Source organism: Schistocerca americana, chromosome 1 (genome assembly GCF_021461395.2).
Source record: "Schistocerca americana isolate TAMUIC-IGC-003095 chromosome 1, iqSchAmer2.1, whole genome shotgun sequence".
NCBI classification, from domain to species: domain Eukaryota; kingdom Metazoa; phylum Arthropoda; class Insecta; order Orthoptera; family Acrididae; genus Schistocerca; species Schistocerca americana.
The window spans coordinates 538,227,239-538,253,478 of record NC_060119.1 but is presented as its reverse complement, the minus strand read 5'-3'; the positions used below and the strand labels follow the sequence as shown (position 1 = coordinate 538,253,478).

The window sequence follows — 26,240 nt, the reverse complement described above, 5'->3', positions numbered from 1 at the left end:
ATAGTGAGTCTTTTCGAAGTTTAATGTCAGTGAGTTGGTTTTCAACCATTTATTAATATCCATGAAAATATCATTAGAAGATCTTTCTAGAACTACAGTCAACATACTATTTATTGCAATACTTGTGTCATCTGCAAACAAAACGAACTCTGATTCTGGCAGTGTAACTGATGAGAGATCATTAATGTACACAAGAATAAGTAATGGCCCTAAGATGAATCCTTGTGGAACACCACATGTAATTTCTTCCCATTCTGATGATGACTGTTGACTTAATTCACTAGTCCCTCGCTCTGACACGCTTTGTTTCCTGTTAGCCAGGTATGACTTGAACCATTTTGCAGCACTGCCTGTGACACCATAGAATTCTAACTTATTTAATAGGATGTTGTGGTTCACACAATCAAATGCCTTTGACAAATCAGAGAAAATACCTGCTGCTTGTAATTTGTTATTTAATGAATTAAGTAAATTTTCACTGTAGGTGTAAATAGCCTTCCCGATATCAGAATCCTTCAGAAATCCAAACTGTGTTCTTAATAATATGTTATTTGTGTCAGATGGTTGAGAAGCTGCCTGTACATTACTTTTTCTAAAAATTTTGAGAATGCTGGCAAAAGTGAAATTGGTCTGTAGTTTGATGGTATCTCGAATAGAAGCTTAACATCTGCGTATTTTAGCCAGTCAGGAAATGTCCCAGTTATATTTGACTGGTTACACAAGTAACTTAGAATTGTACTAAACTCACAAGAACATGCCTTAATTAATTTCTTTGATATTTTATTGTAATCACTAGAATGCTTTGTTTTTAAAGATTTTATTATGGAAGTTATTTCTTTTGGTGAAGTGAGTGACATTTTCATGTACCTGAAGCTATTTGTAAAGGTTGGTTTCAGATATTCAGGGGCATTATTTACTGATCCTGACAATCCCATTCTATCAGTAACAGATATAAAGTACTTGTTAAATAAATTTGCCACACTCTGCCCATTGGTTACTGATGTGTCATCTACCCTTAATGCTATTTGATCCTGTTCCTTTGTGGTTCTACCAGTCTCCTCTTTCACTATTTGTTTTTATTTTGTTCCCTGACATTGCTATCTTCTTCTCACAGTGCATTTGTTTAGATGCATTTTTTTATATTTTACAGTATTCCTTGTATTTAACTAAATCATCAGCATTGGAGCTATTCTTGGTAGACAGATATATTTTCCTTTTTGTCTTACAGGAAATCTTTATTCCTTGTGTAATCCATGGTTTTATTACAGACTTCTGTTTAATTTGAGTAACCTTTAGTGGAAAACATGCTACTGACATTGTTCATGAATGTGTTATATTTTTCATTCATGCCATGAGCACTATAAACATCCTTCGAGTTCATATCTATGAGCAGTTTTCTAAAACACTCAATTTTTGGTTGATTGATTACTCTCCTGTACTCAGATTTAGCAGTCTTAATAATCTGCTTAGAATTTTCATCTAAAATAAGGAGTTGCATGTCATGATCTGATAGTCCATTTATTACAGGTTTTATGATATGTTTTTGTTCCTTTGATTTGTCTATAAAAATGTTATCAATGGCTGTCCTTGAGGATGTAGTGATCCTAGTTGGAAAGTTTACAGTGTGAGTTAGATTGAAAGACAACATTACTAACTGCAGTAAATGTTTAGTGGAAGATTGCATTAGAAAATCTGTATTAAATTCACCAGCAATCAAAATTTATTTGTTACTTCCTGTTAAACTACCCAAAAGACCTTCTAGATGATTTACAAATAGATTACAATTTCCTGCAGGTGCTCTGTAAATAGTTACTACTATACAGGATCTGTTATGGAACTCTACTTCTGTTGCACATGCTTCTAGATGCTGCTCTAAACAGAATTTATTAATGTCAATGTTCTTGAATTTATGGCAGTTTTTAATAAATGTGGTAACTCCTCCTCCATCCATATCTCCTCTGCAGAAGTAGGAAGCTAGCTTAAATCCTGAAATGTCTAACATGTCTATACCAGTGGTCACTTGATGTTGAGAGATGCAGATTATGTCAATTTCGTTAGATGAATTCATTTCATCAATACAAATGAGTAGTTCATTAACTTTATTTCTCAGTCCCGGAATGTTCTGGTGTAATAAAGATAACTGATACAGCATACTAATGGGATTATAACTGCTTTGGCGAAGATGAACTGGCAGTTTCTGATTACTTTCTGTTAAACATTGTTTAAATGGAGGCTGTATGCTGAAATCTGACTCCTGTTGATCTGTTATCTCAAATTGAGTGTGTCTGCCAATCTCTCTTAAAACTCGTTTTCTTTCCCCCTTCCCTATCCTAAAAAAGGCATCCCTCCGACATCTGTGACCACTGGTATTTTACCACTTGTGACAGTGCCCCCCTTAAGTTTTCTGCTGTCAACACAGACAGTTTTCCCTTCCCTTTCCTATTGAGGTGAAGGCCATGCCTAGTGTAGTCCCGCCTATCGATAGCATCCACAGGAATCAAACCAGTGTGGGACCCTATATCAGTCATACGAAGCCACTCCAACTTCAAGTTCACCCTCTTGCCGACGGAAGAGTTCAAATGTGAACGTCCAAGAGCTTTTTTAGTCGCCAGTGCAAGACGGGAGGAGCCTGAGAATGTAATTCAGTGCCCTGTATGAGACATTACAGATTCTTAATAGGAAAAAAAGATATGTCCAAAGGAAAAACGACTGATGATAACTGAGATATCACATAATGTTCTTTTGCATTTCTTATGTTATTTAAAATTTAAACTCACAAGAAAGGAAGTCCAAAACTCAAAAAAACTACTGACCTATGAAAATAATTTCCGTAATGTACAAGACGGTGACTAAAATTCTCATCAGCTGCATATAACAAAGATTGGAATTCAGTCAAGTCTAGAAATAGTCACAATTGAGAAGTGGATATAGCATAAGAGTCTATTTGCATGTTATGAATGAAACTCTAAACCGCTACACGTGTGAATGATCTCTTTTCCTAGAATTCACAAATTAAATCTGCACTAAGAGACCTAGAAAACAAGGGAAAGAAACTTACGTGACTAGAATATGGAACATGTACATAAATGCTTACATTAGTGTTTATCAGGGTATTGGCAGAAGCCGCCATCAAAACATTTCTTAACTACCATAGATTCCAGATCCTTAAATGGTAACACGTTGTGCTGTTTGACTGTAATAAATGTCAACAAAAGCAAAGCAAGTTTTCATGTGGGTCTGAAAGTGGTTCGAACAAGACTAGAGTAATGTAAAACTGACTAATCGAAAATAAGTTGGTACTAATTAAATATAGTGTCATAAAGAAGTTGATGTCTTTTGTATTTAGGACAGTTGAAGACAAAGACTGTAAGAGGAGAGAGATAAATACACAAACGGTAAAGACGATCAGATATGCTTCTCTTAACGCCGAAAGGTTTTCCAAAACTCAGTTATCGACATGCCTCAAACAGAAAGTCTGCAGTCGTGTAGCGCAGTCTGTGACTCAGAGAGCAAGAATATTTACTCGGTCCCACAACTGGAGGTGCCACATACATTCAGCAGGCGACGAATCCATGGTCTCCTCGGCGACATAAAGCTGCCCTATCAGCGATCACAACTCACTGCCGTAGTCCGTCGTCAAACATTTTTGTTCTAGAGCCAGTACTGAGACTGTACATACCTCGTGCCGCATACCTACCAGTCTTACCATTAATTGGTTACCCACGTTGTGAGCCAGCAATAGACCACCTGCAGTAAGGGTGCGAAGACTTGGTCGCCGGCCCCCAAGTACTGATCCTTAAAGTCAGCATCCTTCGGAAGACTTCGTTCGACTGTTCTCCATTTCGTATTGCTACCATCCTTAGCAATTCCAAAATTGTGAGACCGTAAATGCCTAACTAAGTGTTTCTGCATTGTCTGATTGACCGGATGCTTAACTGGCTAAGAAGAGTATTTGTATATGTATTGCATAATGGATTTAAATATGAGACCCTGTTACAAGTGTTTACTAAATGATTTGAATGTCATTTAACTTCTAGTCATTTCATTTTGTTAGAACAGCGTTAATTTAATTTAATATTCCTTGGTACAACTGCGTACCGCATTTTATGATGACCAACTGTACAACGTACATTCTATGTTATTTGCATTTGAAATTTTTACTATTGTACCTGATGGGTACGAGGCACATAGCCCGTGAGTTGTCAGTATAGGAGGACAAACAATGTAACATTCCACCTTTTCGCATCCCCTAACGTAACAGGGGCCGCAGTTCTTACCCTTCTGCTCCTGAAGTAAGTGGCCAACTTTACCTAGCTCATGGACAAATTCACTAACGTCCATTATAATTAAACACAATTGTAAGTATTAATGTCTCTGTACGTATTTTTGTTTGTTACTAAACACTCTTAAGCAGCTCTTAACGATTTTGGAATGGGCTGCTAGTTGCTATATGCATATTACTATAAAATACGGCTGACAAACACCGGCTGCACCAAAAATTGACTCCCGAGCTTCAGTCTGACGGACAATGATCTACATGCTTACAAAATTCGTGTTAACTGCCCTCTTGCTGACGAATTAAGCTTTGTGCCCGGACTATGTTTGGTGCTTGACTGTGGCTGGGATTTTGCATAGGAGTACTATGGATTGCTGTTTTATTCACAGTGTTCACCCTTTGCAAAACTGCAGGCAGCAGAAGTTTGTGTTGTACCCCGAACTATTAACCTCTACGGAAGTTACACGTAGACCAACTAGTGTTTTTGTTCAATCAAAAGGAGCGGAAGCACCATTAATATGCAGTGTGTTTTTACCAGCTATGATGTATACCATGGAGATAGAGAACTGAGGTTTACACATCTCTGGAGAACTGCGCCTTGGGAATAACTAAGAGAGGCACGAAGACACACGAATGGACCATGGAAACTGCCTGAGTGGAAGATGTAACACTCGCTGTAATGAAAATGTTTTACAGTTGGGCAGGACTTGTGATCCCCCGAATGGGTAGTAAAGGAACAAACGAAGTTCTTTGCTGGATTCCAAGATACGAGTAGTCAGCACGAGCACGACAAAGTATTTAGTGGCCAGAATGCATTAGGTAAGATCCGGGAACAGAACGGATGAGCATAGATAAAGGCCATCATGTGTGGAAAAGCCGTAAATGAGGCACTTATCGTGCTGTTCTTCGTATATGTATAATAATGATGATTTAACAATTGCTGCACGTTCCGTTTAACGTATGAAAGATACCTGATACACTGATGAATCATTCCATTTGACTAAGTGGTACCAAATATTTAGATGTAAACCGTACAGTCACTCTAATGTGACCTACTGTCAAAAGCCGAATAATCGCCTTCTTCAGCACGTAGCGTTGCGAGATGTGCAGTAGGAGAGTTAGCAAGGTTCTGGAAGGTATCGACAGGGATGTGGAGCCATGCCGACTCCAGTGTTGTGGCCAGCTGCACTAGGTTTCTCCGCTGAAGCACGGCGCTTACAGCTCTATCGAGTTGGTCTCACAGATACTTGACTGGATTTACACCTGGGGAGTTTGGTGGCCAGGGGAGTTCGGTAAACGCATCCTGGCGCTATTCGAATGACACACGTAAAATGCGAGCTGTGTGGCACGTTGCACTGTCTGCTGGTAGATCCCATTGTGCTGGGGGAAAACAAACTGTGTGTAGGGGTGGACAAGATCGCCAAGGTAGCTACAGACTTGTATCGAACCATTGACCTTGGTTCATCTGGGCGGTCAGTTGTTCATTTGTAGAAAATTTATTCGCCTGGACACGTTCACCCCGGTCATCTGTGGCCCTTGGTGTACCACAGTTGTTTCGGCACCGGCCCTGTATAGCACGATTTCGGCCCATTTTGTGCATTGAGTAGTTACTGGATTGAAAATCACGTTAATGTGACCATGTAATGTATGTAACAGGTGACCTCTGTGGTTACAGTATCATAGGAGTTCAGCTGCACCACAACACAGCCAACGCTGACACGTTACCACACCGGCAAGCGTCGTCTCCCTATGAATAATAACACTGGCTGGCACCTACTGCAAGTAAATAATAACACTGGTCAGCGTCCGCCACTAGAAGACACAACAAGCTTACTGGCTGCACTGAGAAGAGAGCTGCACAAACGCGCAGTGCCAGCGTCTTTTCCCCAGTGCGTGGATCGCAACTGGTGGCACTACAGTCAGTGGACTATTTCACTAAGCCGGTATTGTGCTTGCCTGGGAATGGGCCAAGTGTTCTTCCGAGCAGTAAGTGTTTAAGTAGCTGTACCACACCTAGCCAGTCAGTCCCAGTTGCGGAGTAGTACTGAGCACTCTCGGCTACAGTGTGTTCAATGAATAACCAGGTTGCCGCTGTTGCTCCCGCCATTTACCAATTCCTTGTTGGACTCTGCATGTAATGGACAGTAAACTTTCGAGTGGACTTTGCCTCTCCATGAAGCCTTTCCTGACTGAACTTAGTCTTGGTCATAAATTTTTTAGTTGACTTAATGTGGCAGTGAGAACGAAGTCTTTCGCGACGGCACTTATATGTAAAACATTGTCGGTTTTCTTGCCGCGTCAATTCGGGATAAAATCTCGAGCTTTCGACGATAGCCTCTATCGTCATCGTCAGGAGCAACTGACTGTCTTTACTGTTGCTGTGGTGGCATTTTATAGCCCGTGGACGGCTTCTGTAGGCTAGCGTTGAAAGCTCGAGATTTTATCCCAAACTGACGCGGTAAGAAAACCGAGAATGTTTTACACTTAATGTGACAGTGTTTAATTAAATATACATTTGCACTGTACTGATATCTGCAGGTTTGTTTCTGCTTTTGAACTTTGCGTGAGAATAGTTATATACTAGGTGAATCAATTTTAGTTATGTGGTGCCTGAACTAACTCTTGTATTGTGATTAATTGTATGCAAAATGGCTTAAAAGAAGTAATTTTTTGTATCTGTCTGCTTAGGTCATAACGATGTTAACACCATTCGAAGAATCCTCCTGGTCCTGATCTGATAGGCAGGTCTGAGACTGCAACACAACTCCACTGTGCTGGGTCGACTTGCTTGTTAATCGCCTCGCAATGCTTTCTGTAAACCAGAAACACTTGTTTCATTGTGTTATACGTGATTTCTGTTCAATAAAATCAGCTAGTTAATCTATAGCTACAGTGTTTTTACACAGTTGCAGATTAAAACTAGATTTTCATATGATATTGTAAACTTAAGTTATCAACACACTTTTTTTTAGTTCACATATATTTAGGACAAGGTGTAGGGAATCGTGTGTCATTTCTTAGTTTATGGTCTTACTTTTTTATCTAAATTGTACTAAGAATTCACTTACAAAGTAAGAGATATAGATGTGAAATAATCGTAAGATACATTTTACCTTTCGACGAAATTTATTCTCAGATATACATACTTTTCCCTGAATGTTATGTTGCTGTTTTATTACAGAAAAGATAGGGAATTTTTCTACATTTGATTTTGGAAATTAGGTTTGGGCTCTGCATATCTGATTTTCGTCGATATATCAAAGCTTTGGTGACATGAATTACATTTCATGCATGGCGTTTCTACAGTGGTGTGGATTTCATATCTTGTCCGTTTTATGTCATTTCACTGAGCACCATGAAAATGATACAGCAAGTTCAACAGGCCGTATGTTCCATTCAGCACCTGTGGTGAAAAAAGGACACATTAGTAGCAATATCATTTTTTATTCTTCTATTATTCTTAAAGATATTGTAGTGTATACTTTGACAGTGCGTGAGACAAACGCTTGTGGTAACGAAGTAGTCGTCGAAACAATCTCACTGGTGTACCTTTAATTCGTGTAATGAGCATAAGTTTGCGTCAAGAAAAGATACAAATAGCAGGTGGGTTTGTCTCATTCATCGCATCAGTACAGAAAGAGAGTACTTGGTAAGGAAATGTCAGGGAAAATTTTATTGTGTTGTTCTTACTCGCAAATGGGAATACATACGTTAATTAATACGAAAAGAGTGCAGTGTCAGTGAAGACAATGAATATGCTTATTGACACTCATAAATCTGTTTCTGCTTAATTTGATGTTAGGTACAAGATTCCACTTTAGAGACTCAATATAACTTCTCACTGAGTTGGACTATTTCATACTCAGTTTTCTTAACGATGTGTGACCAATATTCAAACAGTGTTGTTCACAAAATTCTAATAATCTGAATATGGATTTGCAAGGAAGCCAGTATAATTGAAAGTAACACAACAAAATGTAGTTAGAGATTGTCGTCGCTTTTCCTGCTATAGCTAAACTTGAACATTTTCACATTTCTTACTTTAGGAAAGCTAAAGTTATGCTTCATTTCAACGGTTCGCTGCAATAGAAAATTAACACAGTGCTTATAAAAATCAGCACTTTCACATTCACATATGCTGAGCATGGGTACTGTATTTTACAGTAGTCTGAAGAATCAACGTAATGCGTAACAACACTTAAATCATTAATTGGGAAATAAAACTTTAAGCTCAAGAAAATTCGATTATGAATTCTGTGTTTAATAGCGTCCTGCTTAAACAAATCTAATGCAAGCTTTCACAGTATCGTACCTTGAAATGAATATGTCATTAAAGACAACTCAGTCAAAGAGACAAGGAAGTGTTCATCGGAAAAGATATAACTAATCGATTTCAGTACACTAAAATTCCTTCCCCATGAACCATGGACCTTGCCGTTGGTGGGGAGGATTACGTGCCTCAGCGATACAGATAGCCACAAAGGAGGGGTATCTGTTGAGAGGCCTGACAAACGTGTGGTTCCTGAAGAGGGGTAGCAGCCTTTTTAGTAGTTGCAGGGGCAACAGTCTGGATGATTGACTGATCTGTCCTTGTAACACTAACCAAAACGGCCTTGCTCTACTGGTACTGCGAACGGCTGAAAGCAAGGGGAAACTGCAGCCATAATTTTTCCCGAGGGCATGCAGCTTTACTGTATGGATAAATGATGATGGCGTCCTCTTGGGTAAAATATTCCGGAGGTAAAATAGTCCCCCATTCGGATCTCCGGGCGGGGACTACTCAAGGGGATGTCGTTATCAGGAAAAAGAAAACTGGCGTTCTACGGATCGGAGCGTGGAATGTCAGATCACTTAATCGGGCAGGTAGGTTAGAAAATTTAAAAAGGGAAATGGATAGGTTAAAGTTAGATATAGTGGGAATTAGTGAAGTTTGGTGGCAGGAGGAACAAGACTTCTGGTCAGGTGACTACAGTGTTATAAACACAAAATCAAATAGGGGTAATGCAGGAGTAGGTTTAATAATGAATAGGAAAATAGGAATGCGTGTAAGCTACTACAAACAGCATAGTGAACGCATTATTGTGGCCAAGATAGATACGAAGCCCACGCCTACCACAGTAGTACAAGTTTATATGCCAACTAGCTCTGCAGATGAAGAAATTGAAGAAATGTATGATGAAATAAAAGAAATTATTCCGATAGTGAAGGGAGACGAAAATTTAATAGTCATGGATGAATGAAATTCGTCAGTAGGATAAGGGAGAGAAGGAAACGTAGTAGGTGAATATGGATTGGGGGTAAGAAACGAAAGAGGAAGCCGCCTGGTAGAATTTTGCGCAGAGCACAACTTAATCATAGCTAACACTTGGTTCAAGAATCATGAAAGAAGGTTGTATACATGGAAGAACCCTGGAGATACTAGAAGGTTTCAGATAGATTATATAATTGTAAGACAGAGATTTACAACCAGGTTTTAAATCGTAAGATATTTCCAGGGGCAGATGTGGACTCGGACCACAATCTATTGGTTATGAACTGTAGATTAAAACTGAAGAATCTGCAAAAAGCTGGGAATTTAAGGAGATGGGACATGGATAAACTGAAAGAACCAGAGGTAGTAGAGAGTTTCAGGGAGAGCATAAGGGAACAATTGACAAGAATGAGGGAAAGAAATACAGTAGAAGAAAAATGGGTAGCTTTGAGGAATGAATTAGTGAAGGCAGCAGAGGATCAAGTAGGAAAACAGACGAGGGCCAGTAGAAATCCTTGGGTAACAGAAGAAATATTTAATTTAATTGATGAAAGGAGAAAATATGAAAATGCAGTAAATGAAGCAGGCAAAAAGGAATACAAACGTCTCAAAAATGAGATTGACAGGAAGTGCAAAATGGCTAAGCAGGGAAGGCTGGAGGACAAATGTAAGGATGTAAGGGCTTATCTCAGTAGGGGTCAGATAGATACTGCCTACAGGAAAATTAAAGAGACCATTGGAGGAAAGGGAACCACTTCTATGAATATCAAGAGCTCAGATGGAAACCCAGTTCTAAGCAAAGAAGGGAAAGTAGAAAGGTGGAAGGAGTATATAGAAAGTCTATACAAGGACGATGTACTTGAGGACAATATTTTGGAAATGGAGGGGCATGTAGATGAAGATGAAATGGGAGATGTGATGCTGCGTGAAGAGTTCGACAGAGCACTGAAGGACCTGAGTAGATACAGAGCCCCGGGAGTAGACAACATTCCATTAGAACTACTGACAGCCTTGGAAAAGCCAGTCCTGCCAAAAGTCTACCATCTAGTGAGCAAGATGTATGAGACAGGCGAAATACCCTCAGACTTCAAGAAGAATATAATAATTTCAATCCCAAAGAAAGCAGGTGTTGACAGATGTGAAAATCACCGAACTATCAGTTTAATAAGTCACGGCTGCAAATACTAACACGAATTCTTTACAGACGAATGGAAAAGCTATTAGAAGCCGACCTCGGGGAAGATCAGTTTGGATTCCGTAGAAATATCGGAACACGTAAGGCTATACTGACCCTACGACTTATCTAAGAAGCTAGATTAAGGAATGGCAAATCTACGTTTCTAGCATTTGTAGACTTAGAGAAAGCTTTTAACAATGTTGACTGGAATACTCTCTTTCAAATTCTGTAGGTGGCAGGGGTAAAATACAGGGAGCGAAAGGCTATTTACAATTTGTACAGAAATTAGATGGCAGTTATAAGAGTCGAGGGGTATGAAAGGGAAGCAGTCATTGGGAAGGGAGTGAGACAGGGTTGTAGCCTCTCCCCGATGTTATTCAATCTGTATATTGAGCAAGCAGTAAAGGAAACAAAAGAAAAATTCGGAATAGGTATTAAAATCCATGGAGAAGAAATAAAAACTTTGAGGTTCCCCGATGACATTGTAATTCTGTCAGAGACAGCAAAGGACTTGGAAGAGCAGTTGAACGGAATGGATAGTGTCTTGAAAGGAGGATATGAGATGAACATCAACAAAAGCAAAACGAGAATAATGGAATGTAGTCGAATTAAATCAGGTGAGGCTGAGGGAATTAGATTAGGAAATGAGATGCTTATAGTAGTAAAGGAGTTTTGCTATCTGGGGAGCAAAATAACTGATGATGGTCGAAGTAGAGAGGATATAAAATGTAGACTGGCAATGGCATGGAAAGAATTTCTGAAGAGGAGAAATTTGTTAACACCGAGTATAGATTTAAGTGTCAGGAAGTTGTTTCTGAAAGTATTTGTTTGGAGTGTAGCCATGTATGGAAGTGAAATATGGACGATAAATATTTTGGACAAGAAGAAAATAGAATCTTTCTAAATGTGGTTCTACAGATGAATTCTGAAGATTAGATGGGTAGATCACATAACTAATGAGGAAGTGTTGATGGGATTGGGGAGAAGAGAAGTTTGTGGCACAACTTGACTAGAAGAAGGGATCGGTTGGTAGGACATGTTCTGAGGCATCAAGGGATCACCAGTTTAGTATTGGAGGGCAGTGTGAAGGGTAAAAATCGTAGAGGGAGACCAAGAGACGAATACACTAAGCAGATTCAGAAGGATGTAGGTTACATTAGGTACTGGGAGATGAAGAAGCTTGCACAGGGTAGAGTAGCATGGAGAGCTGCAGCAAACCAGTCTCAGGACTGAAGACCACAACAACGACAACAACAACATACTAAAATTAATACATGCGGCTTCTCACTAGAAATAATTACTATGGTTCTCTGCACGGAAATTTCTGAGTAACTGAAGACGTTAGTTACTTGCAGGATTTGGACAAATAGTAAAGTCTTAAATGAGAAAAACTCCTTGATGATACAATCCCACGTGAATGAAGACATATTTACATGGTATACATATTGTTCAGTGTACACGATCTTAATAGCTGGGCCATAAATCAAACATAAGAAGAAACGGCCTTAAATAAAAATTTGATTCTTCTATAGAATGATAGAACTGCAATACAATCATATAGCTGGGTACGAGATGATACATTCGTTAGATGTCGTTTTAGGAGGGTGTAGTGTGGTGCTCAGCTGGCTGCCCATAAAGTGTGGGTCATTGAGCCAAACTTTGTCGGTGATGCTCCATCTTGTACTTTTAAAAGTATCGTCTTCTGAAAGGGAACATGCGAGACTTGTAAATGAACTGAAAAACTGTTCCAAAGCACAACATGGTTAAGTACCTAAGAACTGTTGTTTTCATCACATTTAAAAGTGTTGCAATACAGAAAATTACTCTGCTACATACCAATAATCAACAAATGAAATCAAATTAAGAGGAAGTATTATCAAAAGACTTACAAGTTAAAAATATTTTGAAGTAAAAGCGACTGGCAGATAATACCGATTTCCATTTTCAAGACAGAAAAAAATTTAAGACATTTAAGAAACTCTGTTTATTTGAAAATCTCATGTATTCCATCGTAGAAGATCTTCCGTTTCATGGTATAAGATGGTACACGACCAAGGAAGTAAGGCTCACCCGTCCATGCGTTGTGTAACTAGTTTTACAAGTATACATAGTTTTAGTTACGACAAAACTATGTAACTCAAGAATTAACGACAGCATCCAAGAACATGTGAAACGTTATGCAGCACTTAAATAGAACTAATTATATTTATAAACACTTCACGTAGATCTAACTCCAACTTTACATCAACAAAAAGTAGTAAATGTCGGAAATTGGTTATGCTGGTTTCTATTGCCGATTACTTCAAGTTATTCTAAAAGCAGTAAACTATTGAAACACCGACCAGGTGCACTATCCTTCAGATACAACAATCACCCCATATCGTGATCTACCGCTGTACTGTGCCTCAAGGAAACACATGGGAAAATTTCACATACTAACCGTAATAGGGGGAGAGAAACTTACAGAAGTTAGGGCATTAAAACTATACCGTGAGGTAAATGGTGAATTTAATATTCAGCTAGAGTACAAAGTGTCAATAAAAACAACTGCAAGGCATATGAACAGTGAAAAGAACCATTAGAGATGCTACTGCCGAACTTTTTGTGTACCAGATCAATACTAAGGATTCTTGTCTAGGATTCAGGGTAGAGTTTTATGTTCTGGTGCAGTAGCCTTAGAAGTTGCTGGCAGACACAGGGTTTAAACCGGATATTCCTAGATAGGCTAAACCTTATGTTTCCTAACCATTCTAGAAATAATTTATCAGACTAATTGGAAAATACCATTTAGGAGTAAAGTAATTATTATACAGATTTGTAATTCATTTAATATGTAGACAGCTGATAATCATCTCTGAAATGAGTAAGGTAACGTAAATTCTTAGTTGTTTTTTGAGTTATCAATCTTCTGACTGGTTTGATGCAGTCCACCACAAATTCCTCTCCTGTGCCAACCTCCTCATCTCAGAGTAGCACTTGCAATCTACGTCCTCAATTATTTACTGGATGTATTATAATCTCTGCCTTCCTCTATAGTTTTGGCCCTCTACAGCTCCCTCTAGTACCATGGATGTCTTAACAGAGATCCTATCATCCTGTCCCTTCCCCTTGTCAGTGTTTTCCACATATTCCTCTCCTCTCCGGTTCTGTGCAGAACCTTGTCACCCCTTACCTTACCAGTCCACCTAATTTTCAATATTCGTCTGTAACACTACATCTCAAGTTCTTCGATTCTCCTCTGTTCTGGTTTCCCACAGTCATGTTTCACTACCATACAATGCTGTGCTCCAAACATATATTATCAGAAATTTCTTCCTCAAATTAAGGCCTATGTTTAATACTAATAGACATCTCTTGGACAGAAATGCTCTTTTTGCCAGTGCTAGTATGCTTTTGTCTTGCTTCGTCCATCACTGATTATTTTACTGCCTGGGTAGTAGAATCCCTTAACGTCATCTACTTCGTGACCATCAATGGTGATGTTAAGTTTCTTGTTGTTCTCATTTCTGCTGCAGCTCATTACTTTCGTCTTTCTTCGATTTGCTCTCGGTCCATTTTCTATACTCATTAGATTGTTCATTACATTCAGCAGATCTGTAATACTTCTTCACTTTCACTCAGGACAGCAATGTCATCAGTGAATCGTGTCATTGATATCCTTTCACCTTGAATTTTGATTCCACTCCTGAAGCTTTCTTTTATTTCCATCTTTGCTACTTCAGTGTACAGATTGAACAATAGGAGCTAGGAGCGAAAGACTACATCCCTGTCTTACACCCTTTTTAATCCGAGCACTTCGTTCTTGGTCGTCCACTCATATTATTTATATTGGCTCTTCTACATATTGTATATTACCAGTCTCTCCCTATAGCTTATCCCAATTTTTTTCAAAATTTAGAACATCTTGCACATTTTACTTTGTCGATCTCTTTTTCCAAGTCGATAAATCGTATTATTGTGTCTTGATTTTACTTTAGTCTTGCTTCCATTATTAACTGCTACGCCAGAATTGCTTCTCTCGTGCCTTTACCTTCCCTAAAGTCAAATTTATCGTCATCTAACACACTATCAGTTTCCTTTTACATTCTTCTATATATTACCCTTGTAAGTAACTTGGATGCATTAGCAGTGAAGCTGACTGTGCAATAATTCTCGCACTTGTCATCTCTTGAAGTTTCCGGAACTGGTGGATGATATTTATCCGAAAATTAGATGGTATGTCGCCGGACCCATGCATTCTACACATCAACATGAATAGCCGTTTTGGTGCCACTTCCCCGAATGACTCAAGAAATTTTGGTCTGGCCTAATGTTATCGATCCCTTCTTCTTTATTTGATCTTAAGTCCTTCAAAGTTTTTTTTTTTTAAATTCTGATTGTGATACTAGATCCCCTACCTCTTCTAAATCGACTCCTGTTTCTTCTTCTATCACATCAGACAAATATTCTCCCTCATAGAGGCCTTCAGTGTACTCTTTCCACCAATCCGCATTTAACACTGGAATTGGCGTTGCACTCTTAATTTTACCACCCTTCCCTTTAATTTCATTGAAGGTAGTTTTGATTTTCCTACATATTGAGTCAGTCCTTACGACAATCATTTCTTTTTCGATTTCTTCACATTTTTCATTCAGCCATTTTTCTTTGCAGCCTGCACTTCCTATTCATTTCATTCTTCAGCGATTTGTATTTCTGTATCCTTGAATTTTTCTGAAAATTTTTGTCGTTCGTCTTTCATCAATTAACTGAATATTTCTTCTGTTACACATGGTTTCTTCGCAGTTACCTTCTTTGTACCTATGTTTTCTTTCCAAACTTCTGTGACGGCCCTTGATAGAGATGTCCATTCCTCTTCAACTGTACTGCCTACTGAGCTATTCCTTATTGCTGTATCTATAGCCTTAGAGAACTTCAAGCGTATCTCGTCATTCCTTAGTACTCCCGTATTCCACTTCTTTGCGTACTGATTCTTCCTGATTAACGTCTTAAACTTCAGTCTACTCTTCATCACTACTATATTGTGTTCCGAGTCTATGTCTGTTCCTGGGTACGCCTAACAATCCAGTTTCTGATTTCGGAATCTATGTCTGACGATGATGTAATCTAACTGAAATCTTTCCGCATCACCCGGTCTTTTCAAAGTATACCTCCTCCTCTTGTGATTCTTGAACAAAGTATTCGCTGTTACTAGCTGAAATTTATTACAGAACTCAATTAGTCTTTCTACTCTCTCATTTCTTGTCCCAAGCCAATATTCTCATGTAGCCTTTTCTTCTACCCTTCTTCTACTCGGCATCCTCATACACTTTCTCTATCTCTTCGTCTTCAGCTAGCGACGTCGGAATGTATACTTGAACTATTTTTGTAGGAATTGGTTTGAGAACGATTCTGATAAGAACAACTCCGTGTCCTGAGGATCGACATGTCGTGTAGATACACGTTGTGTGCCTTCCGTATCCTCCTGCCATTGATTATTGCTGATTCTTCTTCCTTATAATACACTGTTAGTGTGTTTAAGTAACCCGGTAGAGTTCAGAAACGACATACATAGGGGGAGCGGGTTCCTTATAAGCACGTCGTTTACATAACCATGTTCGTAGCAAACGTCAATGACGTGAACTTCTAGACTACAAGGAAGCTAAGTCATTCCGAAAGTGACGTGACAATAACAGTTGACATACGAATAGAGAAACGGTCGTATTTCGTTATTACTACTTATGGGACGTGTATGTCGGCAGCATTTGAAAAATGACACACTGTACACTTTGTTGAAATCAGTTGTATGTGGCTGAGTACTAGAATGCGGGTATATTAGAATTAGATTACTTTAGACCTGGATTACGGCCTTAAATGAGGCACCGACATTGGAATGGTACATTTTGGTGGCATGTTAGCTTACATTTTTCTTGTTGGAATGAGTAGCTTAATCAATTGACTCATATGTATTTATTTTACACCTTTGTCTACCTTTTAATATGTTAACTGGATTCCATATCATTCTTCCAGTTCCTCCTCACTTGTGTTTCGTATGGTTGTGAATGATGTTGTTTCAGTAACCTATTTCACTTCGTTACTCTATAGTGATGACGATACAGTGTTATGCAAACGTAACTCCTTCCCGCCTTTCCCACCTTTCAGTATTTATAAACAATGAAATCATACCTTACGTATGTTAACACAATTTTGGTACTGTTTCATGCCTATATTATTACCTCTAAGAGTAACGGCAGATCACCTAGACTTATATATACCCCCACTTTTATTCAAGTGTCTAGTATTGATCTATAACGAAAATAACTGTGTATATTTAACATCATTTGTACTTGTTTGTACCGTATAAATTGCTAATGTCAAGGTAAATTCCATCTTAGCGAAAATGAACGAAATGTAACTACTTTTAATGAATTCATCCTTTATATAATATGGTTGTAATATATTTATTTTGTACAATAGCTCACAGACTACTGATGTCTCACATTGTTTGTTTTATGTATGGTGTCTTATATAGGGCCTGAAGATCGCATTGACGCAACGTCGAAATTAGTAACCAAATAAATATAAAATCTTAAGTACAGCTGGAGGAGTTTCATTTTTAATAAAAATTATACCAGCTGTGTCCCACCATAATCCAATTTAAATATGGATGTACGAAGATAAAACACCAGTTAGTAAATTATATGGGAACTCTGTTTGGAGCAGAGAAAAAACAACCAACACACTCATGTGCGTACATATTAAGGTTGTTGTTGTTGTTGTGGTCTTCAGTCCTGAGACAGGTTTGATGCAGCTCTCCATGCTACTCTACCCTGTGCAAGCTTCTTCATCTCCCAGTACCTACTGCAACCTACGTCCTTCTGAATCTGCTTAGTGTATTCATCTCTTGGTCTCCCTCTACGATTTTTACCCTCCACGCTGCCCTCCAATGCTAAATTTGTGATCCCTTGATGCCTCAAAACATGTCCTACTAACCGATCCCTTCTTCTATTCAAGTTGTGCCACAAACTTCTCTTCTCCCCAATCCTATTCAATACCTCCTCATTAGGTACTACATGTAAAAATATATGCAGGTATAACCGTTACGGCCTGTATATTCCCATAAGCATCAAAGTGAGCAGACAATATTAGTCCCGATTTATTGTTAGTTCCTGACCATAACCTTCTAATATGTAAGGAGACTTGTTACACATCTCCGAAGGTTCGCCTTCATGGAGGGATTTATGGAACGTGTGGTGTAAAGGTAAAGGAATGACTGATCATCAAACTATTCGATTGTGCAAGGAACGGAAATCTTGAGTACCTCGCTTGTAAAGTCGCCTGACAAGCTTACTTCTGCGCAAGAATGAGTGAGACTCTCGTCCACTGACCTGTACCAGCATCTGCTTAGACAGCTTGCTCGTCTTGCCCACCGTGATCTCCAGAGGCCGTCCGGCCACCGTCATGAAGACGAGGAGGCTCCTCTTGAAGCGGGCGTCACAGTCTGCCCAGCCACAGCTGGCGGCCGAGTTGACCAGCTTCTCACTCTGGAACACGGACATCTTTATAAAGGGCTTCCAAGTTAGCTTACTGACAAACAATTACATCGTAAGTAAAACTATTGTCACACTGTATATCAGTTTCACATCAATTCATGTAAGTTACGCCGCTACTTGCAGTCAATTAATTCACGACGTTAGATACTGTCATGAAAAAGAGAAGGTGTGAGCGGAAGATTTAAAAATGTCACGTAATCAGTATTTTGCACTGCGAACTACTACACCACGAGATACTCCATTAGAACCCATGCTTTTTTTTCGTACTGATGATGACGCTGCTATGTATTCATCGTTACGTATTTTATTTAAAAGCAGCAGAGGTGCCCATTAAATTTTATTGTGTTTACGAGTATTTGTTTCAACTAAGAATAACTAATGAGATATATGGGAGCAGTAGTACGCAAAGTGCATAAACTAACGCAAAGAACATAAAATTCCGTATAAAATTTGATGTGTGAATATTTAAAAGTGAAAACTATAAATTATTATTAGTATTAATTTTATATTATTTTAAATTGAGCGCAAAACGAAAGAAGTAAATACCTACTAATAACGGAAAACAGCACACTTGCTGAAAATATATAATTGTTACTTGGAAGCAAATTCTGGTGAAAGCACGTGTCATTTACGCAAAAGTATCAAAATACACCGTATTTTATTTACAGTCTTTTCTTTGCGCAATCATACTTGGTTGAGTCATCACAGCGTCTAGCTGGGAACAAAATTTCAAATGAAATGCATGCAACGCAATCTTTTCATATACCAAAATGTATGGGTATTTCCGCTATGAACAGTAGCACACGCTGGTTTTTTCTAATGCCGACGCACAAAACAGCTGTTTCTGTCGTTCTTTCTTTCTGTGCTGATCTATTAGTATTGTAAAGTCCCCACGTAATTTTCGTTACCATACACCTTCTTAACTGATAACATTCAGTTTAGTGAATTCTTTTTATGGTTGTTAAAAATTTTCGGTAAGAGCTTTTTTCTGCTGTAAATTTGATTTAATATTTGATGTAACCCTCCTTCACAGCGTGTAGCAGTCAATTTCTGCGTGTATACCTGAATTCAACTCAGATTATCACTAATAAATATCAGTATCTTGTATGCCGCACTCACTGTCAATGTGTTTTGAAACAGAACTGCTTTGAAAGGATCAATTACGATTTGTCTTCTAAGGTAGTAGGACACTTGACGACAGGTTGCCACAAAGCATTAAATTATTTCTCACATGTTTCTTAATAACTAAAATGCTGATCTCCTCCATAGTCTCAATAGCGGAAATAGCAGACACTATACTCAAACAAAATGCAAGTTTTAATCATGATCGTCATTCCTTGTAAACTGATTCAAACTAATGATATCGAAAAATCTTACTGACACATTTAATGAAGATTTGTCTAGTCCTCTAATGACAAAAAAGCCTGCAAGATTTTGAGTTGGACTGAGATCTTCTCATCCCACTGTGCATGATCCTAAGTGATTAAATGAATTAGTTCCACGCAGTGTTTCACTGTTTTCAAAAATGGCATTATGATTTTTGCTTGTTCATCGATTTCAAATGTTTTTGTAAATTCTGAGTCCTGTCTTCATACATACGAGGGATATTCAGAAAGTAAGTTCCTGTCGGTCAACGAATGGAAACCACTGTGAAAATCTAATAAAGCTTTGCAAATATGTGTTGGACAGTGTCTCTAGTATCCCTGTCGGTTACATCACTTCCTTCTTTCCAGTTCTGAGCGCATGGTGAAGACATAAAGATGCGTGGAAGATAGTGTCTCCCGCCAAGTATGAGGTCCTGGTGAGAGATTTCGCCTCATGTTATGCAGCCCACATTACAGAATTGTCATACGGTTCCTACTTCGTGACAATTCTAGGTCGCAATCTGCAGGGGCAATGAAGACAACATTTTCGCACAGACAACGAGCTATAGATGAGCTCAGAGAATTGGCGGGAAGCACGGGCGGTTGCCTTCTATGACGGGGTTATTGGAAAGTTGGTACAACGGTGCGACAAATGTCCTAGCTGGAGCGGCGACTATGTAGAGAAGTAGCTGGAAGGTGGAGCCAACTCTCGCAAATAAAACATTTCTGATTTTCAGTGTAGTTCCCATTTCGCGACTGATCCGATCTTCCTTTCTGGACAAGCCCTGTATTTTGTCGGTGGGTTTCTGCTGTTCTGTAGCTAAAAGCTATACCTCAAGTACTGAGTTTTGGGAAACTACTTTTAGCTTTTTAATTAACAGTTCGTAATACTAACTCTAATGGAAGGTAGATGGATGACAGTAGAAAATGTGTGGCAGAAACATAGATGAGCACAGCTGAAGACCACAACACGTAGAAAGGTGTGGAGGAGGCCTTTGCGCTGCGATGATCGTCTAACGGCTGATGATGATGATGACGATGGTGGTGAGTACTCAGATTGCCATCAACAATTACCATGTCATCTTCAGAGTAATTATATTACTAATGGAAATGTATTAGACAATTCTGCTGCGTATAATGTGTGCATTACGCAGAATCCACGCAGTAGTGGCACTCACCTGATCAGTTAACATCTGCCCGGCAATGCAGTACAGGCCGGTTTCATACAGTATAGGAGGGATCGTCATCAGTGGCTTCAGCGCCTTGGTGATATGCCCGTCTCTCTGCAACACCTACAGGGTTGATAATATTAAAATTTCTAGCAAAGCACTAAGTGATACTACAAGGATACTGACAAAATAAAATACTGAACGTATAAAACTGTAGATTAATGAAAAAAGATCCTTCATCAGTTAAACCTCGCCTCTAGCCAGACCCATAACAGACGTTTAATGTATTTTCTTACTCCATTTTCAAATGAATGCATTCACATTTTATTTGCAGCATTCATTTCTGAAATTAAAAAAAAATTACGCCAGTAAACTAAGGCTTCTGCAAATTTTTAAAAATAGCCGAGATATAACATGATCAAGTACTTAGCAACAAATATGCAACTTGCGTTAAAAGCGTTGCAATCAAGATAATCTTGTCAGTACTGTATTTAGTCATCTATCTGTTACGTGGTTAGCAGTAATTAGTAAGTGAAATCAAAGTAAGTGGAAGTATTAGCAAAAATGAGTTACGAATTAAATCCATTTTCAAAGTGAAGCCATTGGGAACCAACACAAATTTCCATTTTCAAGACAGGTAAATTGATAAGATGTTACGACACCAAGTTAAAATGAGAAAATATCACTTTTTCCAGTGTAGAATACCTTCTTCCGTTTCAGGGTTCAGGATGATGCATGACCGACAAACTACGACTTAGTTATCGCCAGGTTATATATCTAGTTTCAAAAATATATGCTGTAGAATTTTACTTGCAATGATATTCTGTAACTGAAGAATTAACGCTGTATTCCCAATGATATTGATATTTTATACAGCACTTCATTATGTAGAACTAGAAACATTTACATATACTGCGCAAAGGACAACCTCAAGTCTAGCAACAAAAAATTTGTAGAAAATGATGAAAAAGGCTTAGGGCGGTTTCTAGGGCGAACTTCCTCATATGGTTCTTAAATCAATCACTAGACTGAAGAACCGATTAAAAACATTATGTGTTCCTAGTTACACTATCTTCTAGGTACAAAACTCTCCCCTAGTATGGTTTTAATAAAATTGTATTCCAGCGAGAGGGAAGTCGACATGCGCAGACTGTCCACCGCTGCCAGTGCTCCACCATACAATGCGTACCAGCACACACATATACACCGCAGTGTTCTAGCTGCAGTACAGCTGACGGATTCGGAGCATCTAAATTTATTTCACATTACTATGAGGTACCTGGAGCACTGGGATGCCTGGAACGTTAAAGTATTAGCAAGATAAATAAGAGTCACTTAGCTGATCATTGCAATATACGGTGTGTCAATAAAGTAATTTTTACTGCTGGATAGCTGTATCATTGTTACATTGTAGCTACTTTGTTTGCATCAGAGCTCTGTACTATGTACGTAAAGTTATAAAAGACATACTCGATTTAGACTTGTCTAAAATGCAAATATAGAGCGGAAATATTCAGGGTGTCCGGGAAAAAGGTTCCAATATTTACGGAGGATGGAACATGAATCAAGAGAAGAAAAATTATTCCTATGATCATTTGCTGTAAGCCTCGTATCTTCGGAGTTATGATCTGCATTTGTACATGAGCATATCTTACACACCGAGCACTTTGTCATAGGCAAATGAGGAAACACGTAGGTACTAAAGTTTTATGGAGCACGCCGTGGTTGTTTTGGTATCAAGCCCGTACCCAGCACAAGAGCATGTACAACTGTATGTAGTGTATCTATCAGATAAGTTCATTTCAGCTGGTGTACCCGTAGCGTTCGTACGGCGCATCGTTCCCTGTGACACAACAGTGCACTACTGAAATTTCTTACTGTGCCCCTTACTGGATCTATAGCTCCCAGTTCAACACAGGAGACGGCAGATATGGCCTTCATATACAAGAAAGCAGATGGATGCGGAGTGTGCGTGGGATGCAATCCGGCATGAGTCAGTGGTGTTTCACCGAATGTGTGGTTCAATGAGGTGTAGGGTGGAAGTCTGTGTGGCAATAGTTGACAGTCACATCGAGAAAATGTTGTGGAGAGTAGTGTAGAGAGATGGTGATTGTTGGCAGTAGTGACAGTAGGCAATAGCTCCGAAAATAAGAGATTTAATACCAAAGTCTATAGGAAATTTTCTCCTTTCTTTTGCATACTGTATATTCGATAAATATTGCAACCTTTCTTCTAGGCACACTGTACGTATAATTTAGTCTTGACATATAGTGGGAATTGCAGTAAGCATTATCATAATGAAATATTAATTTTTAATGAAACTACAATTGGATTCAAAGCTCTAGCATCAATAACCACTCTTGCACTACCATATTTCTGGCCCACCACTATTAAGGGACTATTGTATTCACTCTTGCTTCTTTCTGTAACTCCACAGTCTACCATTCTCTCAATCTCTTTATGTACAGCTTCCCTCAACGCAAATGGTATAGAAAACGGCTTTCTTGCAAAGGGTTCATGCGGTTTCACATCTAATTTACACTCAAAGTTCTTAACCTTACCAAGTCTGTCAGAAAATACCTCTCTATTTATCCATAATACTTCCCTTAACTCTTCTTTCTGTTGTTTACTTAACCCTTCTACCTTGTCCATCTGGTTCTTCAATTCTTCTATTATCTCTCTCTCCTCTCTGCTACCCCTATAATCCAAGTTCAACTCTAAACCTCTCATATTGACTCCTACTGTCATCACTCATTTTCAACTGACCAACTAAATCATTGCTACCCACTATCATTCCATCAAATTTCACACTTGTTTCTAATCCTTCATTATAAAAAGTGACAAAACCATCCACACAATTTACTCCTGCTTTACACTCTGTCAACCAGTCAATGCCCAGGATAATTTCCACACTGAGCCCAGGAACAACAAAAAAATTATGTACTAAGCTTATGCCCCCAAGTTCAAATTCTAAGATGATCTGTCGCTTGACCGCTTTGCTCAACTTGCCCGTAGCACCCATTATTTTTAACCCCAACACAGGTACGTCCATTACCTCATTACCTTCCTTGAAGCAGTTATAGAATTCCTCTGATACAGCACTTATTTCACTACCTGTATGCAAAAGAGCCTTTTGTTCCCTACCATAGGTTTTCATTTTCACAAAAGATTGTCCAGCTTCAATACCCCCCATATTTTCACCTTCATGTAACAAATCTCTTTCAATGTTATCATATTCCCATTTTCTACAACCCATCACTGAGCTTTCCTCTTCTCTTGACTCCCTTCTAATTGCACATAAACTCTCTTCCTCCTCGCTACAAGTTGCCACATCCTTATCCTTGCCAATAATAAACACATTAATTTTTTCCTCTGCATCAGTATCTACACCATGGTTCAAGGAATCGGTAGAAATCTCTCCCTCAATAACTTCAGAAACTGGCCCGTTCTCTTCCCCTTTACTCCTATGCAAATTACTCTGGAAAAGAAATGTCTCATCTGTTACCTCTTCTTCTCCCCCCTTCACTGTCACTACTACCACTACTTGTCTCTTCCTCCTCACTTTCAATACTTTCCATTTGTATCACCTCATTCTCCTTCTCCCTGTCTATTTGCTCCTTTTCATATTCTGTAACACCATCATACATATGAGAAAATATCTCCATACATGAACCCCCCTATTCTATATTATTCCCACGCTTAATTTTGGGCCCTACCTCTTCAATTACTATGTTCTGACTTCCACACCCCCTATCACCATGATTAGTATTACTAATGCCGCACATCACAAAACATCTGACATCATTGTGGCAACTGGCAACATTGGTAGGCCCTGATACTTGACCCGCCCCAGGATGGGCCCTTACTGTTGCGGTGTACCGTTTCCCGTATTAAAACTTCCTCTTCTATCGTAACCTCTACCATTACCCCTAAAATTCCCTCGACCTCTTTCTCCCCTACCTCTCACATTTACCTGATTCGCTCTACTGGTCTGTTCCCTGTTCTCTTGGTACCTCCAAGAATCTCTGTTTACATCAAGAGAACAATTTGTCTGCCATCTATGCACATCTCTCCCCCTATTCAGAAAATCTTTCAGATTATTATTATGCCCTATTAATCCACATCTCCTATTAAGAGGTAACTTCCCCATCAATACTTCTATTGTATCTCGATCACTCCAAGTACTGTCCAAATGCTTCAACCTACTGTTCCACCTTTCACAATATTCTCTCATGCTCTCCCTATTTCGGTTATCATACCATGGTGCCTTCTTAAAAGCCTCAATTACATCACTCTGTTTTTCTTTAGACCAGTACTCTGCTAGAAAAGCTGACACAAAATCCTCAAAAGTTTCATACCTATCTGGTGCATCTGCTCCCCAATCTAAACTTTCACCCTTCAAACATGCACTTGCCCTCCTTAATTTATCTTTCTCAATCCACTCTACAGTAAACTGACTTCTTAAACTATTCACAAAAGCCACTGGATGGACGTTGCCTTTAGGATCAAATACTATATTATTAAAAGTACTACCATCTCTCATATGTACTACCACAGATGGAGCTGTACAATTCCTATCTTCTATTTTTTTCCCAAAGTTCCTACTCTTTTCTCAATCACAGTAGTGGACTCCCTGATTCTTCCCACTTCTACTTGAGCTTTCTTACTATGTTCCTGCAAAATTCTATAACAATATTCCTTCACTTCTGTCTGTCTTTTATCACACACTTCAGCCTGTGCTACAATATTCTTATCCAAGCAATCTACCCTTCCATTTACCTCCTCCCTAACACTCTTTTGCTTTTCCATCAGCTCGAATTCAGTTTCTTTAAATGTCTCTTTAACATAATCATAAATTTGTTAAAATCTTTGCCTATATCCAACTTTATATTTGGAATCCTCTTTTCTATCCCATCATCTAGTTTCCTTTTAAAATCCTCAAACCTTTGTTCAAATTTCCTATCTAAATTCTTTAGTTCTTCTCTCATATCCTTTTGTGATTTGCTAACAGCTTCCATTTTCTTATTTATACCCTCTATATCTTCTCTTAAACCTTTATGGCCCTCTTTCATTCCTCTTATTTCCGCTAACAGTACAGCGAACATACGTTTTACCCCTCCTGTTCCATCTACATCTTTATCAACCTCTGGTTCTGTGTTAATTACTGTATCCTTTTCCACCTTTTCCATAGCAATTTCATGTTCTTTATTTTCCCCTTGCTCGTCATCCCACACTTTAAAACTGGCTACACATTCATCCTCTTTAAAAGTCACCTTGTCAATTTTCTGATCCTAACACCAACAAACCACTCCCACTAATTATCAAAATTTTTGAAATTGAGATCCGAAGATTGCAATTCTTTAAGACAGCATCAAAATACCCTGTCCTGTCACTCCACGGTCGCCATATGTGACGACTGCGATTCTACCCTGTCACTAAGTATCGCCAAAATATCCGAAAAGTACCGTGTTAAC

The 26,240-nt window shown here is 38.8% G+C and overlaps 1 protein-coding gene across 1 annotated transcript in view; it reads right to left on the bottom strand.

Moving 5' to 3' along the window:
* Positions 1-7,619: 7,619 nt before the first annotated feature.
* LOC124573670 overlaps positions 7,620-26,240 on the bottom strand; it is a 75,607-nt gene continuing 56,986 nt past the window's right edge. The window contains exons 5-7 of the mRNA XM_047131143.1: positions 20,776-20,889; positions 18,069-18,224; positions 7,620-7,679 (exon numbers count right to left, since the gene is read on the bottom strand). Coding sequence (XP_046987099.1) covers positions 7,620-7,679; positions 18,069-18,224; positions 20,776-20,889 — 330 coding nt within the window. The remainder of the gene's footprint in view (positions 7,680-18,068; positions 18,225-20,775; positions 20,890-26,240) is intronic.